Source organism: Rousettus aegyptiacus, unplaced genomic scaffold (assembly GCF_014176215.1).
Source record: "Rousettus aegyptiacus isolate mRouAeg1 unplaced genomic scaffold, mRouAeg1.p scaffold_m13_p_16, whole genome shotgun sequence".
NCBI lineage: Eukaryota > Metazoa > Chordata > Mammalia > Chiroptera > Pteropodidae > Rousettus > Rousettus aegyptiacus.
The window spans coordinates 38102903-38125649 of record NW_023416291.1 but is presented as its reverse complement, the minus strand read 5'-3'; the positions used below and the strand labels follow the sequence as shown (position 1 = coordinate 38125649).

The following is a 22747-nucleotide window of genomic DNA, read 5'->3' as shown; positions in this document are numbered from 1 at the left end:
ACGCCACCACCATCCCCTTTTTGCCTTGTCCCCCTCCTCTCCATTCAGGGCCCTCAGGCCTCTAAGGTGCAGCAGGCTAGCCCCTGACCCCCCTCTTCAGTCTCACATTTGGTTTCTCGTTGTTCCTCTTTTTTTTTTTTTTCCTCCCATCCCTTTCCCTTCCCTCAGTTCCTTTCCCAGGTTGAATGTTCCAAGGACAAGGGAGGGCTCTGGGCCTCGGCTTACTTCATCTCTTTCTCTTTCTCTTTTCTTTTTTCTTTTTTCTTTTTTTTTAAACCAATAACAACTTTTGTCCAAGGGAAGAGAAAAATCTGAGTTGGGAGGCCCAAGGTAGACCCGACGTGAGGGGCAAGAGAGGTGGAGGGTGGGCGGCGTGCCGTCTGTGGTCAGGGCGTGGGCAGCGCCTCAGGTGCTCTGGGGGCTGGCAGGCCACAGGCCAGGACTTCCGGGGCGCGGTGGGCGGGGCAACCCATCTCACCACTTTTCTCCGTCTCGCGCTGTCTCGCCTTCTCTCTCATGGTTTGAGTTCTTTTCCCCTTTCCATCCTCTTCATGCCATCTTCCCATCTGCATCCGCCATAAGACATCAAGTCATGGTCATGGTCATTGGAGGCGGGCAGGGTGGGAGAAGGAGACCAGTCTGTGGGGTGGCTGGGGGCACTTCTGGACAGAATCTGATGAGCATGGGGTCCCTGGGGTGTATCTGGTACAGGGCTGGGGGTGGGGGCCTCCTAGGCAACCTGTGATCCTCCTTGTCCCCTCGGAAGGTGTCCTCCTTCCTGGGGTGCAGGGCCCGTTCCTTTCCCTAGGAATTTCCCAAGCTCTTCCCAAGACAAGCTCAGGGGTATTTGGCTCATTTGTCCCCTCAGGCCCCAGAATAGCTGCTCCTGGGCACCCAAGTCCCAGAGCTCTGCTAGGCCCTCCAGCCTCCTCCTCCTCTTGTGCCTTGGCCCATTTGGGCCTTGGAGACCATAGGGCCTGACCCATCAGAGGAGGAAAATGTCTGCTGGGTCTGAGCTTTGCCATCCCTTGGCCCGAGCTGGCAGCCAGGTCCTAGGCTCCTCTCTGACCTCATCCCACTAGGCCCCACCCTTCCTTGAGCCCCTTCATGTACTCTGAGCCACCGGCCCAGTCTTTGGGACTGCCCAGGGTGGTAAGTGATGCAGCACCCAGCTAGCTGCCCTAGTTGGAGAGGTGGCCTGGCTGAGACAGGCTTCCCCAAGCAGGGTGGGGCCAGTCGGCCAGAGCTCCCACCCTCCCAGGCTTCCTCCTCTCCAGACCTGAGAGGGCCAGTGGGAAAGCAAGGGTACCCCCTTCGGGTGCTTTGGGAGGAGGGCTATTCCTGGCTCTGCCTGGTGCCTGGTTAGGGGACAGCACTAGGGCCATGGGACCTCAGCTGAAGCCTGCAGGGCCCCTCCCTCACCCCTGCCAGGAAAGAGGACACCTGGCTGAGGTGGAGTGCTACGGTCGGGAACAGTGTGTGCTCCAGGCCAGTGAGAGGATGAGGGGGCCCTTCGGCCTGTTCCTCCCACTGCCAGCTTAAGCCTGGGCAGCATGGTCTAACCCAGTCTCTCCCTCTCTCAGCAGCCCCGAAGGGCAGTGCCCAGGTGGGCCTCAAGGCCTCATAGGGTCTCTTCCTCTCTCCCCTGCTCCCCACAGCATTCGCAACGACAGGCGCCTCCTCTGCCAACCGGTTTGTCAGCATCGGACCCCGGGACGGCAACTTTCTGAACATCCCACAGCAGTCTCAGGTAGGAGCATGGAGGCGGTCACAGAGGGAGTAGGCAGGAGTTGGGGCATCTTGGTGTCAGGGAAGAGACCAGGGTCTTTAGGGCCAGACCTGGAGAAGGGGCTGGGGCAGGGCTGGAGGACCCAGGCTTTTGCGGGCCCAGCTGAGCCTGCCTCCCCAGGCAGCCCCCAGGCCCCCTGGCTAATCAGCTAATTGGATAATTAGCTCCAACAACCCTGGCTCTGGGGAAGGCAGCCAAGGACCCAAGGCTAGAGGTGCTCTGGGCCAGGCCTGGTGGAAGTAAAGATGGAAGCTGTCGTCCTCATCAGGAGGATGACAGCATCTGCCCTGCTGCTTTCTTCCTGCTCTGGGGGAAGTCCTGGCCTCCAGCCCTCCCCTCTTCCCTGGCTTTGGGTGGGCTGGGCAAGGCGTGGAAGAGGGACAGAGCCGGCCTGGTGGGCCACGTGCCCAGAGACTCTGGCACCAAGGGTAGGGCAGGGCCCATTGCTGCTCTGGAGGCCCCTCCTCCAAGTCCCCATGAATCTTGTTAGAAAGGCTGCCAATCTTCTGGAGCCCCCAGTTCTCACAAAGAAATGCCCAACCACCCCTAGCCCTCCTGCTGGATACCCCTGGACCCCACTTTGCACAGACATTGGTGTACACACACACACACTCTCCCTCCCCTTTTCAAGCTTGTTGTCAAGAGGCTGGGAATAACCTGCAGAGTCCAGGGCCTTTGGGGCACAAGCACAAGGAGGGCCCTCCTCATGAGCAGGGCAGAGGCAGCTTTTATAGTGTGGGGCTTCTTTTTGCACATTTTACAAAAACATTACCTTGTGAGCCCAGGGCCTTGGAGGCTTCCTCAGTCCCGGGAAATCTGCCTCGGCCCAGAGCCACAGGCCACCTCTTTCAGCTCCTGCTCCCTCACTGCTCTGAGGCCTGAGTCCAGAGAAAGTTGGTAGATGGAAGTTTTGTATGTGTGGTTTGAGGTTTTGTTTTTTTCCCTTTTTCCTTTCCCTCCCTTGGAAAAAAAAAAAAAAAAAGCCAAAAACTTTGTCGAACTTCAAACTTCGGAGCTCCCTAGTGGCAAGGAGGGGAGGGGAGGAAAACTTCAGCCCCCTCCAGCTTCCCACCCCCTTTCCCCAGAGTCACGTCTGACCCGTCTGGTTTCCAGGAGCAACCAGACATGATGTAACACCCAGATGAACTTGAACTTGGGGGTGTTGAGAAGAAAAACAATGGCTCCGAGCGGGGGCTGGAGCCAGCCCCCTCTGCTCTGTGCCAGGGAGCCCGAGAGAGCCCTGCTGGCAGAGGGCGGGAGGGGGTGCCAGAGGAAGGGACCTCGGGCAGGCCTCCCCTCCCAGCTCTGGGCTGGCACCAGGCGGCAGGGCTCCATTGCCCCCCCCCTCCGCCCTCCCTCCCTCCAGCTGCCGGCTGGCTGCCTGCAGCTCTGTTCCCCTGCTTGCTCTCACTCTCGGGTACCATGTCCATGAGCCCTCCCAGCTCACTTGGTTTCCGCCTCCATGTGCTTTTCCTTCTGCACTTTCTCTGCTCACTTTGCTTGGACATTGGGGCCAAGTCAGAGTTTGAAGCAAGTTTGGGAAGCAGTTTTTCTCCCTGCTGTTCCCACAAGGGGCCTGGGCCCTGGGGCCCGGCACAGGCAGGTGTGTCCAAGGGTGGTGGGGGGACCAGAACTGGACAAGCCTAGCCGGGAGCCTTCAGGCCTGGGGGCAGGCAGGCGGCTGTAGCGGGTGGGCGTCAGGGGTACAGTGGGGGGTGGTTTCCACAGTAACCAGTGACTTTAGCTGATCTCTGGAACACCAGATGGAGAGAGAACAATAGAATGAGGGAAGAAAAGAAAATTTTAGCAATTTTGTCATTCCCTGGGCAGCGCTTTTTACTTAGTTTTAATCAATTTTGGACCTGGCTCAGGAAGCTGGGAGGGGTAAGCAGAAAAGCCACTCAGTGCCTGGCAGTAGAGTCCCATTCCTGGGACTGGTCAGGAGGTGGCAGGGACCCCGCTGGAGCTCCCTGTTTCCCTAACTCCAGGCCTGGCCTGGAATTGGAGTCTTCTTCCCCTGAGGAATCCCCCTACTCTGAGCACTGGTGGTTGTCCCCCTGACATGCAGCTCAAAAGATCCCAGAAGGGCCAGCCTCCGGCCTTGGCCTGGCCAGCCAAGGGCAGAGGGGCCAAGTAGCCCCTCCCTGGTCATCCACAAGCCTTCATTTCCCTCAAGAGGAGGAGGAGGGGTAGGTTCACAGCCAGGGCAGAAGTATAGGGTTCCTGTGTAGCCTCTCCTTGGGAAAGGGGTCCCAGAGAGCACCAAGGCTGGGAAGGAGGCTCACCCACGCAGCTCCCTACCTGCACAGTCCAGGAACAGGAGCTGGCTGCTTCTCCACCTCCTCCATACTGGGCATACCTCTGGCCTGGGTTCCTGCCATGCCTCACCAGGACCCCGTGAGCCTCAGTTTAGCCTTTCATCTGTTGATGGGGTCGGACTCTGGGCAGGTCTCTGTGCATGTTGTCTGGCACATGTCAGGAAGTTTAGCATCTCTGCCCACCCAGTAAACATAGCATCACCCCAGTTACTGCAACAACCCCAAACCCCCATGTTCCCAAATGCCCTCCAGCTGCAGCATCCAGTGGAGCTAGCCACTGGCCACGTGTGGCTGTTTAAATTAAATAACAAGAAAAGTTTGGTCCTTCAGTCATACTAGCCCCATTTAAAGTGCTTAGAAGCCATGCTTGGCTAGCATCTTCTGCACTGCACAGCACAAACAGAGAACATTTCCATCGTCACAGAAACTTCTAGAGGTCTCTGGAGGCTTTTTCTAACTGTAAAATCGAGTATCTCTATCTCACAGTGGACAACGGTCTGCGGTCCCAAACCAGAGCCTGAAGGGCAGGTCCAGCTTGCAGGCATAAACCGTGTGACCAAAACAAGTGTTTCAAATATTGGAAATTTTCATGTGAAATTCTGTCTGGACTTGTGGCTTCTTTTGAGAAGTTGGCTGATGTAGCCGCACGAGGCCCTCACAGTGACATGGCATCCTTGGCCCTAGGCAGGATGTGGGGGTTCTGGCCATCACAGAACTTGTCTCCTTGTGAGCACGCCACACGTAGCAGTTAGGAGCATTGACTCTGAACTGCCCCCTGCATTTGAGTCTCAGCTCAGCCATGGGCTGTGTGGCCTCAGGCAGGTCAGCCACCCTCTCTTCACCTGCTTGTTTGGGGGTTGGAGTGAGGGTAGAATGAGCCAAGTCCTGGTGGGTGCTCTGTGGTTCATTCTGCTTGGCCCCTGCAAATCTGAGTGTGTGACCCAGAGCCTGGGAGAGGTCCTAGGATGCATTTTCAGGGACCCCCATTTTGCCTCAAGGGTACCACCAGGCATACCACTGCACTGTAAACCATAGATGAAGAGCCCCCCGCCCCGCCCCTTGGCCACCGAAGTGGGCCAGAGCATTTGGTGAAGGGCATTGCCAGGTGTGGTAGGTAAGGTGAGTGAGGGTGTCCATCCTGGGAATGTTTTGTGCTGAGTGGCCACCAAGGCCCGTTTGTGGGAAGGCAGCGCCCCCTGCTGGCACCCCAGGGAAGTGACACTTGCCCCATGGAGCCTCAGGTTCTTCCCCAGGGCTATTGCCCTGAAGGTAGAGGATCAAGGGGGCGGGTGTCTACCCGCTCCTCCCCTGGGCCTGGCACAGCTAGAGACTGAAGCCATGTGGTGTCTCCCTCTCCCCAGCCTTTCAGTCTGTGGGACCTTGGCTGGGGTGTATAGACGGGAATTTCTGCTTTTAATCCAGAGATAGAAAAAAACTCAGCAAGAAGCTGGGCCACCCCCACTCCACTCCCAAAACCTCTTGAGGGACAAAAGCTTCAGCCTGGCATCCTCCCACCCTCCAGGACCCACACAAAAACCTAAACAATTGGAAACATGGCCAGATCCCAGGTCTGCGCCTGTGCCAGCGCCAGCCACGGGGGTCCCACCCGCTGGGCATGGTGCCCACGGGAAGGCCAGCTGGACCCTGGCACTGGGGGCTGGGTCTCTTGGGAGGCAGGATTCCCATAGGAGGGACAGACAGAAGGGGGATGTACCTCTGCGTGGGGCGTTGGTATCCTTGGCTCTGCTGGAGCTGGGGCCACGTAGGAGTGAAAAGGGACTTGCCCCTGCTGTTCTCAATATCACCTCTTTTTTGTCCCACTTCAGTCCTGGTTCCTCTGATAAGATCGACAAAAGAAATGACAAAATGAAAAGAAGAGGTTCCTCAGACGGGGGGAGAAGAAATTTTGAGACGTGGAAAAAAAAAATCCCCCAGCCCAGCCCAGCCCAGCCCCACCGAAAAGCAAAAATTAGACGTCGTCAGCCACTCAGCCCTTCTCTCCTCCAGCCCAGGGACCCCTGCAGGCCCCCCGAAGCAACCCAGTTCTCGGAGAGCCCTCGGAAGAGGTCTCAGCGGAGCTGTGCACCAGCAGTCAAGCAGAAAGAAACATGCAAAACGGACTCTGCCAAGCAGAGGACAGAAAGAAAGGATGCAGCAGAACTGCCTTCCTCCCCCATCCCGTCCCGGCCTTCTGGGGAAGGAACGAAATCCCCCAAAAAAGCAACCAGCACCTTTCCGAAGGGGCCTGTCCCCCACGCTTGCCCTTCCCGGGGAAACCCCACCTTCAACTGGGGCCAGAGCTTCACTAAGGAGCTCAGAGGACCAGCTTGTAAAGATGAAGGGTGCAGATCCAGAGGGCGAGCCCCTCCAGACCCTGCCCTGGCCCTCCTTGACCGCCATCGCCTCTGGCTTCTTCCCCCAGCTGCTCCAGACCAGGAGAGGCAAGGTGGCCTTTGTGTTCCCCTGGCTAGAAGCCCCCTGGTGGGCAGGGGGTGTCCCCTGGAGCTAGTTTTGTGCTTCTGGAATGGAGGGTGTTTTGCCACCCCACCCTGAGCCGCAGGGGTAGTTCCCGGGGCCCCAGACCCCTCTGTACAGTCCATAGGAAAAAGTCAGAATACTCTTGAAGGTCCCATCCCAGCCTGGGTCAGGCCCTCTCTTCCCTCTCTCCGCAGGCAGGCAGGCAGGCAGACAGGCCGAGAAGGTCGCCCTCCTGCCATGACACGAGTGAGGGGAGATGTGCCCTAGGTCGCCCCCACACCCCAGCCCGCATGCAGGTGCCCTCTCACCACCCCATCGGACCCTGCCCCTGCCCCTCATGCAGACAGCCCTGCTGTGGCCGGGCCGGAGAGTGGAGCAGAAAGGGGACCCTGGATCGGAGCGAGGAGATTGGGCAGCCGCCGCTGCCCTCTGCTAAGCAGCCACCTGCGCTAGGTAGGCGTCCTGCTCTCCCACTTTCAGTTCCTTTGGAGGGTATTGGGTGTCGTCCTTTTTCAAAAGTGTTTTGGAGCTTTCTCTGCGCCCCCTCCCACCACATTGCCCCCTTGGCCACTTCTCTCTGGATTTCAGCTGTAATGTCTTTACTCTTTATTTCGGGGTGGGGCATTCATTGTTTGGGTCTTTTGCTGTTGCAATTGGGAACTCCTCCATTTGAGCAACTTGGGAACAATTTGGTAACATACCACAGGAAGTAGCTCCCCCTCACTGCAGCTCCCTCCTTCCCCAAGGGAAGGTAGGGGGCCTCTTCAGAGGGTCTTCAGAAGACCCCCTGGGAAGGAGGGAGCACGAGCATGCCCAGCCCGGCTCCAGGGTGTGACTTGGCCCCTCTGGCTTGTCTTTCTGTGCCTTACTCCTTCCTGCCTGCATCTCCCCTCCTAGACCCCTTTCTAAGTCCTTGTGCCTCTCTTTCTCTCTCTTAACTGTATGAAAACACAAAGCACAGGTCAGGATCCTCCGAAAGTCAATCAACCCAACATTGCACCACAGGGGTGGGTTATGGGCTTTATTTATTGTGAATCTAGTGTGTGAGGCTGGGGCCCGGTAGACGCGGGGAAGAAAGGAGGGGAGGGAGCTGTCTGGGGAGGAGGGGTGGGCCTTCACCTGGGGCAGAGGGGGCCAGCAGGTGGTCCCTCCGCCCCAGTTGGAAGCCACAAGTGGCTGACCCCAGGAGTAGCTTTTGTTGGAAGTTGAGCGAAGGCCCTCTCCCATTCGCGTGCGGCCCTCCGGGAGCACGGGGACTGAGAAGTGGGGGTCTGGGGATCCCGCGGGAGCTTGCGGGGCGTGGGGAGTAGGGCGGGGGTGGGGGTGGGGGGCCGGGTGGGCCGGGCGTGACGCGCGGTCAAAGTGCAATGATTTTTCAGTTTGGTTGGCTAAACAGGGTCAGAGCTGAGAGGGGAGTGGAAGGGACCCCCTGCCCAGCCGCATGTGCCCCTTCCCTCGAAGACAATCTGGGCCGCAGGCGCGGCGGGCCCGCGGGAGCCGGGGTCTGCGGGGCGCCCGCCCGGGCGAGGTCGGAAGCTGCAGGCCAGCTGGGTCAGGACGGAGCGCGCTGGCGGGACTGCCTGAGTGGCAGGGGGTTGGGGGCGCTCCGTTCCCAAGTGTCGTTGTGAGGGGCAGGTGAGAGGCGACGAGGGCGTCAGAAGATGTGGGGACGTGTTAGAGTGAAAAAAAAAAACACAAAATATATATGGGGGAAATGAACTTTTTTTTTCATTGAACCAAGTGCAATGCATCAGAGAGTTTTCCTATCTTTGTATGTTAAGAGATTGTTAAGAAAAAATTCTATTTTTGTTGTAATGTCCTCGCGGCTCTGGGGACGCTAAAAGAACCGGGCCTGCCCCGCCCTTCGCGGGGATAACGAAAGCTGAGTGTTTTTTTCCTTTTTTTTTTTTGTTCGTTTTCAGTTTTTTTTTTTTTTTAAGTCGTTTTCCTGCGTTGACAAGGATGATCTGGGGTTTTTATTTGTTTCGTCGTTCTCGGTTTCGGTGGGAGGGCTGAAGGAAACATTCACATTTTAGAGTTAAAAAAAAATAAAAACACCTCGACATTTAAAAAAAAAACCACAAGATCAAAAAGGAAAAGGACGAGAGAAAATTATTTTAAGATAATTCAACATAAAAACCCTGGTGCTTCTTACATTATAAAGTACGTTTTAAAAAAACCCACAAACTATTATACATAAGTTTATGAATCAATTAAATATCCTGCACTTGTTAGGAACACGCATATCCCTTCTTTGTTGAGTTTAACGGAACGGGACAGCGGCGTGCGCCCGATGGCGGGGCTGCTCTGGCCGCGGGTCTCCCCGGGCGCCACCTCCCCGGGGCCGGCGCCCCCTCCTCGCCCCATCCCCTTCCGGGCACGGGGACGCGGCGGGGATCCCCAGCCCCTCCCCTGCAGAGGTCAATGACAACGAACAAAGGTCCCCTCCCTCCCTCTCCTCCCCGAGCGCCCTTCTTTGAGCCAGACGCCAACTTGACCCTCACCAGCATTATCAGGAGCGCGCTCAGCAAGTTGGTAGTTTCCTCCCCGACCCTTTCCTCGGCGCCCCCGACTCAACATCACTCCTTCCACCCCACCCTACTCCTACCCCCGTCGCCCTACGGGGAGCAGGGGAAAGGCTCCACGCTCCAGGACAGGACCAGCCAAGCTGACAGGTCGATTCGCCCAGGCCCGCGCACGCACGCATGCACGCACACGGCCCCGCACACAGCCCACCCCACCCCGAAACCAGCCCCGTTGACTGCCTTACACACCCGCCCCCGCGCTGGCCGGCCGACCTAGTGCCTTGTTCTCACCCCCGTGCTGGCGGAGCGGACGCCGCGCTCTGGGTCCCAGAGGGGCCGGGTGGCTCAGACGACCCACCACTTCCCCACCCCGACCGTGCTGAACGGACCCCCCCACACGAGAGAAAATAAAGGAGCAATAAAGTCGCGAGAACTTTCGTCCCCCAATCGAGAGCCCGAGGGGCACCCCAGCCCCACCTCTGCTCCCCCCACCTGTCCACCCTCGGGGCGCCCCCCCTTCCTCCGCAAGCCAGCCTGGGCCAGCCCCTCTTCGGCCCCTCCTGGGAGATCCGTGCGCCCGACCAGCACCAGCATCGCGGACCGCAAAGGCCGCCCGTCCCGTCAAACAAGTTTCTTCTTAGGCTAAGAAACGCAGTATATACGAGTATCTCTATATATAGTACTAATGGATTTGGTGTGCTTCCCCTTAGCGTCCCCTGTCCCCCCTCTCCTCCTCCTTCAGCCTGGTCTCCCCCTCTCTCTGCCCTCCACCCCCGTCTCTGCACTGAGATACATAAGAAACAAGGGTAGTTTACTGTCTGTTTTGTTTTCTGGGTTTTCAGTGTCCTAGCGGAATGCAAGTAGGCAGCCAGCCCGTCTGTCCCCTCTCCGCCCCGCCCCCTCCCCCCCCCCCGCCCCCCGTCACTGCGCTTCTGTTATACCATCTTTGCCTGACTCTCTCCGGCTTCTCCATTGAATGGCTAATGTGTATGTGAAATAAAGAAATAAAGAAAAACAAAAGCAAGAGCGCCTAAGCCTTCGTTAACTCAATCATGCGGGGCTGGGTCGGGTTGGGTGGGGCGCACGGCGTGGAATCTGCGTCTCTCCACGCGCCAGGCAGCAGAACGTTCTGCGGCTGTCGACGCAGCCGAGGCATGTGTATCCTTGATTCTCCGGGAGGGGGCGCCTGAGAGAGGAGAAAGGCTCCCCGCCACCACCACCCCCAACTTCTCGGGGATTCCTCCCCCGCTCCAGCCAGCAAAAAAGAGGCACCACTTGGGTCCGATGACCGCTCTACCCTGTTGATTCCCGGACCTCACCTGCGGGAGGGGAACGCGGGCAAGGCCACTTCAGCGGGTGGTAGGTGATAAAAGGGTCTACAGGGTGAGGGGACTGGGAGGGGCGATGGTCACCTTTCCTGACCTCTGGTCCTTTCCCCTGAAGGGGACATCCTTACTGGTCCCTTTCCAAGAGACTTCGCTCCAGAGCAGGCCCAGTTCGTGGTCCGCCCCTTCCTCGATGGCCCTGGGCTGAGTTCCCAGTGCCCCTCGGCTAGAGGCGACACCTCAGAGGTCACCGCACCTCCGGGCTCACAGCCGTGTGTTCCGTCTTGATGGGCCGGGCCGCCCCACTGGGGCTGCTGTCAGGGCCGGATGGGGACACAGGCTGCGGACGCGCCACCGCCTCTGCCCGGCGACAAGGCCCACGGGGGGCGCCACCATCTAGGCCTCTGTGCGCCGGCCGTTTTCGGGGCCCTGGCGGGGCGGGGCCTGCGGCCAGAGCAGCCGCTTGGTCTCGCAGCAGTCGCACCAGGAAGCCGATGTACTTCATGGCGAGGCGGAGCACCTCGTTCTTGCTCAGCTTCCGGTCGGGCGGGTGGGTAGGCAGCAGCTTCCTGAGCTCGGCGAAAGCGCCGTTCACGTTCTGCTGCCGCCAGCGCTCGCGGCTGTTGGTGAACACACGCCGGGCCACCTTTTGGGGCTGGTGCCCTGGGAATAGAAGGGATAGGGTTGGTGCCAAGAGGGCGCCCTCTCTTGCCCTCACTTCAGGCACCCAGCACCCTGGTGGGGACTTCCGCCCAGGCAGTGAGCTGGAGCTTTCTCCACCTAGGGGATCCACGTGTGGGATCCACGTGTGGCTCCCCTGCCTCTTAGCAACCCTGGATGCCCCCCACCCTCAGCCATCTAGACAAGGGCAGTCCTGAGCTACAGACAGCTGGGGCCTCTGTACGCTCTCTCTGTACCTTTATGTCACTGGCTGAGGTTCCTTAAGGAAATGTTTTTTTGTGACTGCCAGTCTGGGAAGCTTTCTCTGTAGTCCTCATTCTAATGTGCCCCTGTGTGTGCCCGGGATGTTTGTGGGTCTGAGAGGTATTCTTTTTGTGATTGTGGTCCTGTCCATGTTTCAGGTGGCTCTGTGACTCGTGGTCTGTCTAAATGGCTGTGGTGTGATTGTTGCCATGAGGCCATGTCATACATGGCTGCGGTTGTGTGGCTGACTCTTGTGTGGCAATGGTCCTAAGTGGCTGTGGTTGTGTGACTGTCTTCTGTGCGGTTGTGGTCCCATGGCTGTCTCTTGCATGGTGGTTGTCCTGTGGCTGCTTCCTGGGTGGCTGTGCATTTGAGTGGAACTGTCATTTTGTGGCCCCCATGGCATGCTCTTTGCAAGGACTCTTTGTGGCTTGTTGGGTGGCTGTGATTGTATGAGACTGTGGTTCTGTGCATGGGTGTAAGGTGAGTGCTCAGCCCATGTGGGCTGTTCTGTGAGTGTCTGTGTGCACCAGTGGCACCTCCCCCTGTGGAAAGGTGTGGGACAGACGTTGGCCCCTTGCAGACACAAACCCACACTCACCCTCAGCCAGCTCCAGCTCACAGTGGCTAGGTCTCCGCTTCAGTCGGCTGCTAGGGAAGATGCCAAAAGGTCCTGCTGGCCCAATGTAGAGGCTGTAAGGGTTCATAGGTCACTAATGCCTTGTGGGCAAGGACCCTGGCCCTGGATTGCCCCCAGGCCCCAGCCCCCCACTGACCTGTTGAGGAAGGGGTGAGGATGGTAATGCAGAGCCAGAGGGGTCGGGACACTTCCCAGGGTGGAGAGTTGCAGCAGTGGGGGCCGCAGGACACTCAGCTCCGTGGTGGCTATGGCTGTCCCTGGGGGCCTGGTGTGGCCCAGACTGATCACTGGGACACCAGGGGGCAGCCTGGGGGAGGAGGTACCTCCATGGCCCAACTCCTCTGCCGTTGGGGGCCCAGGCGAGGCAGGCTTGGGGGGTGGGGCAGGCACTGGGCTGGGGACACACACCATTTCGGCCTTCTCAGTCATGGTGGGGCCCACCTCTGCCTGGGGCGGGCACATGGACCCCGAGGGGGTGCTCACCTGTGGGCGGGAAGGAAGCCGGTGGGGAAGAGCATCCAATGCCACATCACCCTTAGCCCAATGGAGCCCTCAAATGGAAGGGAAAGTGGTGGGGTGGCAAGATAGCGACGGAGGCCAAGACTGGTGGAAGGGTGGGCATGGAAACCGCCAGCACGTGGGAGGAGGATCTGATACAACGGCAGGAGGTGCCCACTGAGATGCTGTGCAGCAGTGAGTCCAGCAGTGCCGTCTCTGAGCAGTATATGGCCCATGAGGGGCTCAGCTGCCCAGCCCCTGAGCAATTAATTCCCTGCTTCCAGAATCCTCTCTTATTTAGAGCCTGGAGTGGAGAGCAAGGCAGGGAACCTATGCCAGACCCCGAGACTCCCAGGATGTCCTCTAACCTTCAGATCTGATCCTGACGCCCTTCATTGACACACTGTGTGACAGAATCCCTCCATGATTGACTCTGACCCTTCACTGACCGCCCCTCTCCTGCCTAGGTAGACCCTGTGGCCCTCAGCTAGGACCCTGAGGCTCTTCCCGTTGTTTCCCTGTCAGACTCTGAAAGTTCTCCATAAGCACTCCAGTGAACCACCACCCCCAAGTAAAATGTACCCCTAACCTGTGACCCCACTGCTGACACTACGACCCCAAATGTGACCCCACTGCCCAATATATTGTCATGCCCCAATCCCCCTTCTGGCCCTGGTGACCCCCCACTCTCCCTACCCCCATCTCTGCACTCTGCTTAGATGTGTCTGTTCACTCTTGGCCCTTAGGCTAGGAGTGTCCCGGCCGGCAACACTGAGGATACCTCGTCCCCTCTGCCCTGTCTTCCCTGGCTGGGCCCTGGGGAAGCTAGCCTGGCCACTCTCATTTAGTGGGTTCCTGCTGATAAATGAATGAAGGCAGGAATGAATGAATGAATGTAGGCAGATTGAGGATCCCCCACCTTCAGGCCGCTCCCCTCTTACCCCGGTGCTGGTCCCACTGTCTGATGAGTGCCCTGGCTCTATCAGTCAGGGCCAGGATGTGGTTCTGGCTTCAGGCCAGGCTCCGTGGCCCTGCTCCATCCAGCCTCTTCACTCTGTGCCCCTGGCAGCCAGTTTCCCTGTCTGGGCTTCACCTCTTCTTGGGCTCCCAGGCTCCTTGGGGCCTCAACAGCAGTAGGTAGCAGAAGCAGCGTGAGTCCCTCGAGGGAAAGTGAGCAGCTCTGGGCCAGCCCACCTTTCCCCGCCCCCTATGGTCTGGTTTCCTCCCTCTCACCCTGGGCTCAGTGGCTGGAGGATGCTGGGCCCACGCAGATAAGGGCCTGGCCGCCTGGCTGAGACTGATAAGGAGCCAGGCTGACCCCGGAGGAAACAGGCAGGCGGGGATCTCAGAGCGGCCACAGGCCCCGCCCCCCTGTGGTCAGGACTGGCTGTCACCCCTGAGGGGCCTTACCTTCCTCCCACCCCCCTCGTCACTGGAGGGACCCTGGCCTGCTGAGGACCTGGTCCCAGTGCACAGCTGGGAGTGAGGTGCCCAGATGCACGCAGAGGGGGAACCGAGGCAGGAAAGTAGTGGCCTCCTATGTCTCTTGAATCTGGCCTGCAGCTTTGACCACCACCAGCCATGTCTGTGCTGATGGGGTGGAGAGCCCTTTCCGGCCCTGCTGGGGCCTCGTGACCTGGGGCCCCCTCCTCCTCCTCCTCTCCTTCCCTTGCCTGGTTCCTCTTTTTACATGGCCCCTCCCGGCCTTTCTGCCGCCCCCACCCGAAGTGAGGCACCCGGAGGACAGTTCTGATAGTCTGATCGTGTGTCCAGCCTGGGCAGGTGTTCTGAGTCCCCATTGTGCTATCCATACTACCTTTCCAGGCCCAGGACGGTGACAGGAAGGGTCAAATCTGGGGGAGACTTCTTGGGGTGCCAGAACCTTCCAACAGGTGCCCCCATAATCCTGGTCCTCTAAGTCACAGGACCACATAGCCCTACCTCGGTGGTCCCTGGCCCACATCTCCAAGCCAGACCACTCCAGGGTGGATGGTGATAAAGAGCTGTTAGGTGTATGTCCCACATGAAGCCTCGTAGGTGGGACCCCGGGTACAGCTAGGTAACAGTGACAAGATTGTTCCAAATCCCCAGCACACTCTCACCTGGGTCAGTCGTACTGTACCTTGTGTCTATCTGGACCAGGAGCGCCCAGGCAGGCCCTCAGCTGCCACTCAGTGCCAACACTACCACCATCCTCCCAGGAACCAGGTGACCTTGGTACCCCACCACTAACCATCCCACTGCTCCAGGGAATCAAAGGTCCAGTTCTAAATGCTGAATGAACTCTGATGTCCCTACAAGGCAGGTTCTTGGATCAGGTTCATTTTACTCTTGTGGATGAAACAAGGTAAAGGGTGCCTTCGGGGTCCCACAGCTACCACATGGCAGGGTGAGGACTCTGCCCTAGGCCTCTCCGTTAATGTTGCTAAGGCCTGCCCTTGGGGGAAGGATGCAGTAGCCTGCCTGGTGCCTCCATGTGCACCCCACCCGAGGGGCCACAGGGCAGGAAGCACCTGGTCTGGAGCGGATGCACAAGGCGCCTGGTTCCGGTCTGACTTCCGCCACTGGCCCGGAGGGGGGCCGGGCCGGAGAAACCAGGCATCGAGGAGGGGGCGGTGTGAGGCCTCATAGCCTGCTCGTGTGCCTGTGTCCGGAGACTGCCAACCAGGCCGGGGACTGGCAGAGGCTGACGGGGCGGGGGTGATGGGAAGGGAGAGGCCCCCGCGGGCGCGAGCGCACGGCTGCCGCCCCGTGGCCGCCTAGGGAACCACAGGCACCAGCAACAGGGTGCCCAAAAGTGCCTCTTGATTCAGAGGGACAGACCACCCCCTCATACAGACACAATGCCCAAGACAGAAACTCAGCAGGCAGAAATAAACCAACCTCTAGATGCACAGAACTCCCCCAGGGAGTTAAAACGGACAAATGAACAGAAAGACCACAAGCAGCCTCTGCACTCCGGCAAATGACAGTCAGGAAAAGATGATGTCTCTTTATTAGTTCAATCTACACCTGGACCAGTGGTGGCCCCAGGACCAGGGGGGCTCTGGTTGAGGGTCTGTGGACAGTTGGTGGAGGTGGCTTCAGCAGTGGCCTCGGGTGTTGGGAGTCTGTGGGAGTAGCAGCACTGGTTCCCCCGTTGACAGGTGCCCTGGTGGCAGGATGGTGGGTGTGAAGCCCGGCCTGGAGCTTGGTAGCCTCCGTAGGGTTCCTTTCCTGGATGGGGAACTCACTCCCAGACCCTTGTCCATCCCCAGTTCTCCCAGCCCTGCCTGCCCCTTAGCCCTGCCCTGTTGCTGGGAGGGGAACCCATGTCTGCTACAGTGTGTGTGTGGGGCCTCACCTCCTTGAACCTCTTGCAAGGAAATGTCTTCAGCCAGGCAGCCCGCTGGACCAGGTCCTCAGCTGGTTCCTTTCGCTTATTCTGGAGTAGCCTGCGCCTGTCCCCCATAGCTTCACCCCCTGCCTTGCCCCTGTGCAGGAAGATAAGCAGCTAGGACCCCATCTGGCCCTGGCACCCCCAGCCAGCCAAGACCTACTGCCACCACTCTCACTCACCCTGGCCGGGCACGGGGCCGGGGGCCCCAGTTGGCCTCAGGGTTGGCCTGGAAGCGCTTGAGTCCTCGCTGGCGGGAGCTGGGGTTGGCATCATCCCGGATGGTGAAGCTGGCCTGCAGCCTGGGGAAGGCGGGTGGGGCCGAGGGGCAGCCACCACAGGGATATGCACAACCAACTGCCCATGAGGCCTACCCACCTCAGTGCAGCTCGATGTGACCTGAGACAATTGTGTCTGCCAGTGTCAGGATTCTCTCATTCATGTAATAAACATTTATTAAGCGCCTACTGTGTGCCTGAAATCTGCCACTGGTAAGGCTGACATTCTAGTGCATGAGACAGACAAACAATGGGATAAATCAGAAATCAGCAAATCTCGTGTTAGGGCATGAGATAAGAGTTTTGAGAACAGAGAAAGGTAGAGGGACTGGGGAGACTGGGAAAGGGGTACAATGCAGGACAGGGCAGTCAGGGACACCTGAAGGAGGTGAGGGAAGAGTCATAGGGGGCAGGGAACCTGGGAACAGGCACTCCAGGTAGAGAACAGCCCATGCAAAGGCCCGTTGGTGGGGGTGTGCCTGGTAAGTTTGAGTAAGGAGGGGAGGAAAGAGGGTAGGGATAAATGAGGGAAAGCTGAGAGGGAGAAGGGGCAGGGCCGGCATGTGGAACTTTGTTTCTACTGAGTGAGGTAGGAGCCCCAGAGAATTCTGAGCAGAAAGTGGGTACATGATCTGACTCACGTGCTCATAGGTGCCTCTGGGTGCTGTGGGGAGAACAGACTGGGGGTGGGGGGAGCAGGGAGACCAGGGTGGAGGTGACTGCAGTGGTCTAGGTGAGCAGTGATAGGGCCAGACCAAGGTGGGAGCAGAGGGGGGAGGGGTGAAGTAATGGGCAAAGGTGGATTCTGGTTCTTACTTGAAGAACGTGCATTATCTGTATAAGGAGTATCTATGTCATCTGCACATATATGAGTGGCCATGCTTGTGGTAGCTGTGTCTGAATCCCTACCTGGGCTCCACACTGAGAATGCGGAAGGCAGGGCTAGTCTCCGACAGCCGCTCCCGTTTCACCGGACACCCCTTCTCCTGGGAGGCAAAGTTCAGAGGACAGGGGATGCCGAGCCCACCCATTCCTTTCCCTCCCACCCCCATCTGGTCAGACCACCTCTCACCCAGCAGCGCATGATGTCCCATAGGGCTGAGGCAGGGGCATCTGTCTTCACAGCGTTCTTACAGGCATGGGAGAGCGAGACCCGGAAACCAGCATGGAGGAGGGCTGACCTAGGGACCAAGAGAGGCCGTGATGGGGAGGCTGGACCCCAAAGCCAATGCTCACATGTATGGGTGTGAGTCGCACTGTGTGGACTAGTGAGGTAGGCTACACATCTCATGGTAACTACAAGGCTGGTGAAATGCCAGCGATCATAATACTGAGACTGCCCTACTAGCCAGGGTTCCTGGCCTCCAAGGTCTGCTCTAAGCACTTGTACGCAAGAAGCGCTGGACCTAAGTGATGTCTGATCTCCATTTTATGAGGGAGTCTGGCCCAAAAGGGGCCTGACTTGTCCAGGGCACCAAGCACTCAGGCTCCACTCCTCCTCAGCCTGGCTCTCACCGCAGCTGCAGGAGGCTGGGTGTGCTACAGTGGATGGTGCTGCTCAGCTGGTCCAGCGTGTAGTACAGAGGCACGTCCGGCAGCTCCTGCCAGGGGGGACAATGGGTCAGTTGTGGGGCAGAGGATGCTGGACACAGGCGAGCCCCCTTCCTGTCACCGCTGGGCCCCCACCTCGGTGACAACGCTCAGGACTCCTCGAATCCTCTCCGAAGTGTGAAAGCGGCCGGGGTTGGTGCTCACAGCCTCTAGGACACGGCCCACGAAATCCAGGTCATGGATAGGCTCTGCCCACAAGGGGCCACCGAGCTGCAGACACATGGGCCAGATGGGCAGGGAGCAAGACCATCAGAACACTTGTGACCCCCTTGCCAACCCTGACCTGGCCCTACCTGGTGTCGCTGCCCACAGTGCTCACACTCGGGGGCCACAGGGGGACCACAGTCTGGAGAGAACTTGACCCTACACAGAGAGAGATAGTTAGGGAGGTGACAATCCTGAGATGCCCTCTTCATCTCCCTCCTGGCTCACCCTTGCTCACCGGCCACCAGAGGGCCCTGATGCTTTGCCAAGGTGCTGAAGGTGGAAAGCCCCGCAGCCCACACATTGGAACACCAGTGCCTGCTTGCTGTGGAGGGACATGGGTGACCATCATACCTCAACTCTTCCCTCGGGCTGCCTCTGTCCCCCAGAGAATTCTGAGGATCTCCATTTCCCCAGGGAAGGACCATGATACCCCCTCCCCCCACCTCAAAAAAAGGCACCGTTGCCTCTCTCAACCCATCACCAGTCCCTGACTTGCTAACCTGGCTGAGGCCTTGACCTTGGCCTGGCCGGTGAAGACACGAACAAAAACGCGCACATAGAAGTCAGCACTGATGCTGAGCAGTGGCACCACGAAGCGCTGGTAGCAATTGGCGCGGAGGTCCAGGCTGTGCAGGACAATCCTCAGGGCCTGGGGGTGGGGTATGTGGTGGGTGACAGCCATCGGCCCAGCCTCCACACAAGGTGCTCACAGCACAAGATCAGACCTGGCTCCCTGGGTTCCAAGCTCAGCCTTGAGCGTTCTGGCTGTGTGACCCTTGGTAAGTGAGTGTTTACTTCCCTCATCTGTGAAATCGCAACAGTCTCTATCTCTGTGGCCCTGCTGGGGACACTAAGTGATTAAGAAACACACAAGCCCAGTAAATGGAACCTATTCTGCTTAGCATCGTCAGCATGCCCTGTGCTGTCCCCAAGGCCCTGTGGTCCCGCCCCCCCACGAGATTTGTCGATAGGAAGTGGGGACAAAAAACTGGGCGCTGCAGAACTGCTGGGGCCTTCTCTATGCCAGGGGGCTGCTGTGACAATGTAACACAGAAAAGGCGTTTCCCAGTCTGAGGACAGAGGAACAAGAACAGAACTCTTCCTTTCCCGGCCTGTTGCTGTAGCCAGTTCCTGCCTTCTTGAATCCTCACAGCAACCCAATGTTGCCATAGTCGTCACGCCCATTTCACGAATGCCAAAACTGAGGCCCGGAACGGGGACTTCACTGGCCCAAAGCCACCAGCAAAGCTAGCACTTGAACTCAGACCTGGAAAAACCACCTTAAAAAAGACATCTCGGGAAAGTTATTAAAACAGAGACTACTAGAAAGAACAGTATACCCAGAACTCATACCTTGGGCAATGTCATTGCCCGCCAAATGATCATGACTGGCAGCCCATACTCTCAGGGACTTTGCTGGTTAAAGACATGCCTGTCATTAACATGCTGGGATGGATCTGGCTCTGGCTGTCTAGAGGAAGCTGAGCGGGTCTGGGGGGTGGAAAGGGGTGCTGGGGGGCCCCTCACCATCTCATGGCATGCCCGGCTCTTGAGGGCCATGGCCCCATATTTGCTGTAGCATGTCTCCCCGCTGTTCCCCGCCAACACTGCCATGTCCGTGCAGGTCACGCACAGCAGCCCTGCAGGGGGAACTGGACAGTGAGAACCCTCCAGACACCCCAGCCCTGCTCTGTACCCTTGCATCAGCCCAGCCTCACCTCCTTCACTCACAGCCTGCACAGCTGCATCCAAGAAGGGGGCAGGGCTGCCATAGGGATCCAGGTCGATGACTTCGAACCGCTCGGACACCCGCTGGTGCTGGTACATCAGCATTCTAGGGGCAAGAGGGCCAGGTCTTCAGTCCCCTGTAGTAGGGCCCTGCTCTGTCCGCTATACATGTTCACTCATGCAGCTTGATGGTTTGGGGCTAAACTTGGGGACCAGTTGCCAAGGCTCAGATCCTGACTTTGCCATTACTAATTTCATGACTTTTCCTCCTCAGGCCTCAGTCTACCCACTTCTAACAATGGGAATAACAACAGCCGATACAGTAAGTACACAGTTAATGTCATTGTAGGTTCTCGAAAACTGTGACTTTAAGTGAAATGACACATAACGAAACCAATTTTACCAGGACCCACCTGGACAGGACGCCCTTCCATTGCAGGGCCACTCATACCTACCCCCGCTCACAGACTGGGACAATGAGACCCGTCAGTTCACCTCACATACATTATCTTTGGGATGTGGTAGAAAACCAGAGTCCCCAAAGAAAACTCACAACAGACAAAGGAGAATGTGCCAACTTCACACAGAAGTAGCCCCAGCTGGGAAGCAATTATTTTTCTCATCAGCATTATAAAAAAATTATTCCAGGACCTGCTGTACTAATGTAGCACATATATGCCTGACATTGTTTCAAGCAATTTAGATACATTCACTAGATCACATAATCTTCCAGAATGACTCCATGGGTTTGCAACTATATTGTTCCCTTTGCAGGTGAGGAAAGGAAATGGTACCTTCTCTAAATAGCTACCCTGACCACATTCCTGACCACATTATTTAAAATTGCAACCCACCCCCGCCACCTTCTTCTATCCCCTGTACTCTCTATATCTTTTTCAGAGCACTTCTCACCTCCAGTTAACTATGCAATTTACTTATTTGTCATGATTATTTGTTATCCTTTGTGTTTCGTATTAGATTTTAATACGGTCAGGAAAGCAAATGTTTTTTACTTATTTTCTGTCAAGGGTCAGATAGTAAATATTTTAGGCTTTGTAGGCCACGTATGATCTTTATTGCATATCTTTTTAAACCTTTAAAAATATAAAAAATACCCTCAGATGGCAAGCCATAAAAAAAAAAAAAAAACAAGCTGCAGGCTTGCAGGTTGTAGTTTGCTGACCCCTGCATTTGAACTTGAACTCCACGAGGTCAGGGATTTTTGTCTGTATTGTTTACCGATGCATTCCCCACACTGAGAATGGTGTCTGGCATATAGTAGACAGTGGATGTCCATTTGGAGGAATAAAAGTACAAAAAATCTAACATGGAAAACATAATGGTACTTATTTCTGGTACTGACCATGGGTTCCACAGTATGACCCCTCACTTAATCTGTATAGCGACCTGTGTAAAACTGCCATTGTTTTATAGAAAAGGAAACTGGGGCTCAGAGAGGCTAAGGCACTCTCCCAAGGTCACAGAGTAAGAGTATGACATAGCCAGGATTTGACCTCAGGCAGCCTTCCTCCAGAATGTACCTTCCAGCCACGAGGCTCTACTGCTCCAAACCTACCGGGCATCTGCCTGGCTGGGCTGTACCAGGTGGGCCACTTTGTTGAGCTGAACATTATGGCGTATGAGATCCACGGCTCGGGGAGAGGCATCGTTGGCAATCACGGATCGGAGCCCAGGTACTTCTCGGGCAAAGCGAATGGAACGGAGGCCTGAGGCTGCCAGGCCCTCTAACACTCGCAGGCCTTCCTATTGGAGTAAGCAGGGAGCCCCAGTTACATCAATACTTCCATCCTCTACTGGGCCCCAAGGAGTCCTCCATGACCCTCCCCTATAACTCTCCCCCTCTAAGAGCCTTCCTTCCTCCACTATCCACTATATTCTGGGGCTGTCACCTCCTATGCCCAGCCCACCTCGCAGATCTCCCCCACGGCAGCTGTTTGAGGCTGATCTCCAGGGGCCACGTTTGCACCCTCTTTAAGTTCTGCTTTGTCCTCCTCTTGCTCCGACAAGTCCACGACCACCTTTTGCACGTCCTTCTCGCCTGGCACCTTGACTGCAGTCACCCAGAAGCACAAGTAAGAGACTACCAAAGCTCCGAGAAACCTCCTCCTACCCTTCAGAATACACAAAATTCATTGAAGAAAATCTTCCCCAAAGTCCCTGGGCTGAAGGAGCCCACGGCCTGCTGTGTGGCTTGAAGCTTTTTCCAACTTTAAGGGAGAGGGGGCCCGGCAGGGAGAGAGCCCTGTGTGACCCCTGCCCACCAGGAGATGGAACCTCCACTCACTCTGGATTCCTTTGGCCCCAAGCTGAATGCGAGCAAATTCAGTGATCACAGCACATCTGTGGAAGACGAAGACTCAGCGCACAACCCCTCATTTCACAAACTCACCGCTCTCTGCCAAGCGGACCCCGGACCCCCCTGCTCACGTCAGGTCCCGGTTGAACTCCTGCACTGGGTTGTAGAAGACTTCGTTGGCGCTGGGAAAGACGATCCTGGCGGCCCCCTCTGTGACCGTCGTCTCCTGGTCCTCAGGTGGGCGCTTTTCTCCGCAGGGCATCGTACCATTCTCCATAGCGGCTGGATACCCTGGTGTTTGGAGCTGCCCCTTTATAAACCGAGCTCTACAGAGACTGCAGGAGGAGCGGAGAGTCAGGCTTAGCCAAAGAACTATCTTTGCACGGGACATCCGCGGGAACTTCTGCCCGCCAAGCCTGGATCGGGAAGGCACAGAAAGGATCAGACAGCTGTGTATCCGGGCTGGATGGCCTGTATGTCTGTAAAATAGAGGTTAAGGAGGCCCTGCGGCCTCGGTAAGCTGACACTATCTCCTGTCTTCGAAAGACCGGCCCCTGCGAAACCGGAAGCCTCGAGTGGGCCCGCCCCTGGTCCAGATGCCTACCCGCACCGCAGAGCCCCTCTTCACCTTCTCTCGCGGCTCCGAGAACCGAATAAATCTCAGTGCACATTTCCCGGATTAGGACCTGGACGCCGCCATGTTGGCACAGTGGGAGCGTGGATCACGTGGCAG

The 22747-nt window shown here is 57.4% G+C and overlaps 3 protein-coding genes and 1 long non-coding RNA gene across 22 annotated transcripts in view; 1 reads left to right on the top strand and 3 right to left on the bottom strand.

Annotated features, from left to right (window-relative positions):
• The window catches only part of NFIX (nuclear factor I X), a 92676-nt gene extending 83970 nt beyond the window's left edge, over positions 1 to 8706 (top strand). For 8 of the 12 annotated variants that reach the window (XM_036233839.1, XM_036233838.1, XM_036233835.1 and 5 more), the window contains 2 exons: positions 1659 to 1750; positions 5934 to 8706. In XM_036233839.1, the coding sequence (XP_036089732.1) occupies positions 1659 to 1730 (72 nt within the window). In that variant the 3' untranslated portion in view covers positions 1731 to 1750; positions 5934 to 8706. Of the gene's footprint in view, positions 1 to 1658; positions 1912 to 5933 lie in introns of those variants that run through there. The other 4 variants (XM_036233837.1, XM_016162043.2, XM_036233840.1 and 1 more) reach the window with 2 other exon arrangements.
• On the bottom strand, positions 123 to 5936 carry LOC118612454. Of its 2 annotated transcripts, XR_004954942.1 has the most exons (3): positions 5822 to 5936; positions 3237 to 4254; positions 123 to 2667 (listed from the first exon to the last, which is right to left on the bottom strand). It is a non-coding gene; the product is annotated as an uncharacterized LOC118612454 (long non-coding RNA). The 2 variants fall into 2 exon arrangements; XR_004954941.1 differs by having other exon boundaries at positions 3237 to 5936.
• A 1435-nt stretch (positions 8707 to 10141) lies between the features above and the next one.
• On the bottom strand, positions 10142 to 15189 carry LYL1 (LYL1 basic helix-loop-helix family member). Of its 2 annotated transcripts, none has more exons than XM_036233842.1 (4): positions 13439 to 15189; positions 12136 to 12649; positions 11961 to 12052; positions 10142 to 11098 (listed from the first exon to the last, which is right to left on the bottom strand). In XM_036233842.1, the coding sequence occupies exons 2-4, from the start codon at positions 12459 to 12461 to the stop codon at positions 10683 to 10685; spliced, it is 834 nt and encodes a 277-aa protein (XP_036089735.1). In that variant the 5' UTR covers positions 12462 to 12649; positions 13439 to 15189; the 3' UTR covers positions 10142 to 10682. The 2 variants fall into 2 exon arrangements, with proteins under 2 accessions (XP_036089735.1, XP_036089734.1); XM_036233841.1 differs by having other exon boundaries at positions 12136 to 12482; positions 13439 to 15178.
• Positions 15190 to 15454: 265 nt separating this feature from the next.
• On the bottom strand, positions 15455 to 22743 carry TRMT1 (tRNA methyltransferase 1). 6 transcript variants are annotated; one of them, XM_036233832.1, is made up of 17 exons: positions 22643 to 22743; positions 22146 to 22349; positions 22003 to 22058; positions 21626 to 21768; positions 21274 to 21461; positions 19688 to 19803; positions 19497 to 19609; positions 18470 to 18618; positions 18205 to 18291; positions 18056 to 18125; positions 17838 to 17972; positions 17667 to 17752; positions 17224 to 17332; positions 17061 to 17137; positions 16056 to 16175; positions 15841 to 15970; positions 15455 to 15713 (listed from the first exon to the last, which is right to left on the bottom strand). In XM_036233832.1, exons 2-17 carry the CDS (start codon positions 22289 to 22291, stop codon positions 15504 to 15506), a joined length of 1935 nt encoding a protein of 644 aa, XP_036089725.1. In that variant the 5' UTR covers positions 22292 to 22349; positions 22643 to 22743; the 3' UTR covers positions 15455 to 15503. The 6 variants fall into 6 exon arrangements, with proteins under 6 accessions (XP_036089725.1, XP_036089723.1, XP_036089722.1 ...); XM_036233830.1 differs by having other exon boundaries at positions 22146 to 22493; positions 22643 to 22734; XM_036233829.1 differs by having other exon boundaries at positions 22146 to 22430; positions 22643 to 22728.
• Positions 22744 to 22747: the final 4 nt, after the last annotated feature.

Coding starts and splice junctions, on each gene's coding strand:
- LYL1 (XM_036233842.1), bottom strand. CDS start 12,461: ATGTGCCCGCCCCAGGCAGAGGTGGGCCCCACCATGACTGAGAAGGCC. Junction 12,053..12,135: donor CCTCACCCCTTCCTCAACAG/GTCAGTGGGGGG, acceptor GAACCCTTACAG/CCTCTACATTGGGCCAGCAG. Junction 11,099..11,960: donor TGAGCTGGAGCTGGCTGAGG/GTGAGTGTGGGT, acceptor TTCTATTCCCAG/GGCACCAGCCCCAAAAGGTG.
- TRMT1 (XM_036233830.1), bottom strand. CDS start 22,405: ATGTCCCGTGCAAAGATAGTTCTTTGGCTAAGCCTGACTCTCCGCTCC. Junction 18,619..19,496: donor GCCGGGCATGCCATGAGATG/GTGAGGGGCCCC, acceptor CCCCACCCCCAG/GCCCTGAGGATTGTCCTGCA. Junction 17,333..17,666: donor CCCAGCCTCCTGCAGCTGCG/GTGAGAGCCAGG, acceptor CTTGGTCCCTAG/GTCAGCCCTCCTCCATGCTG.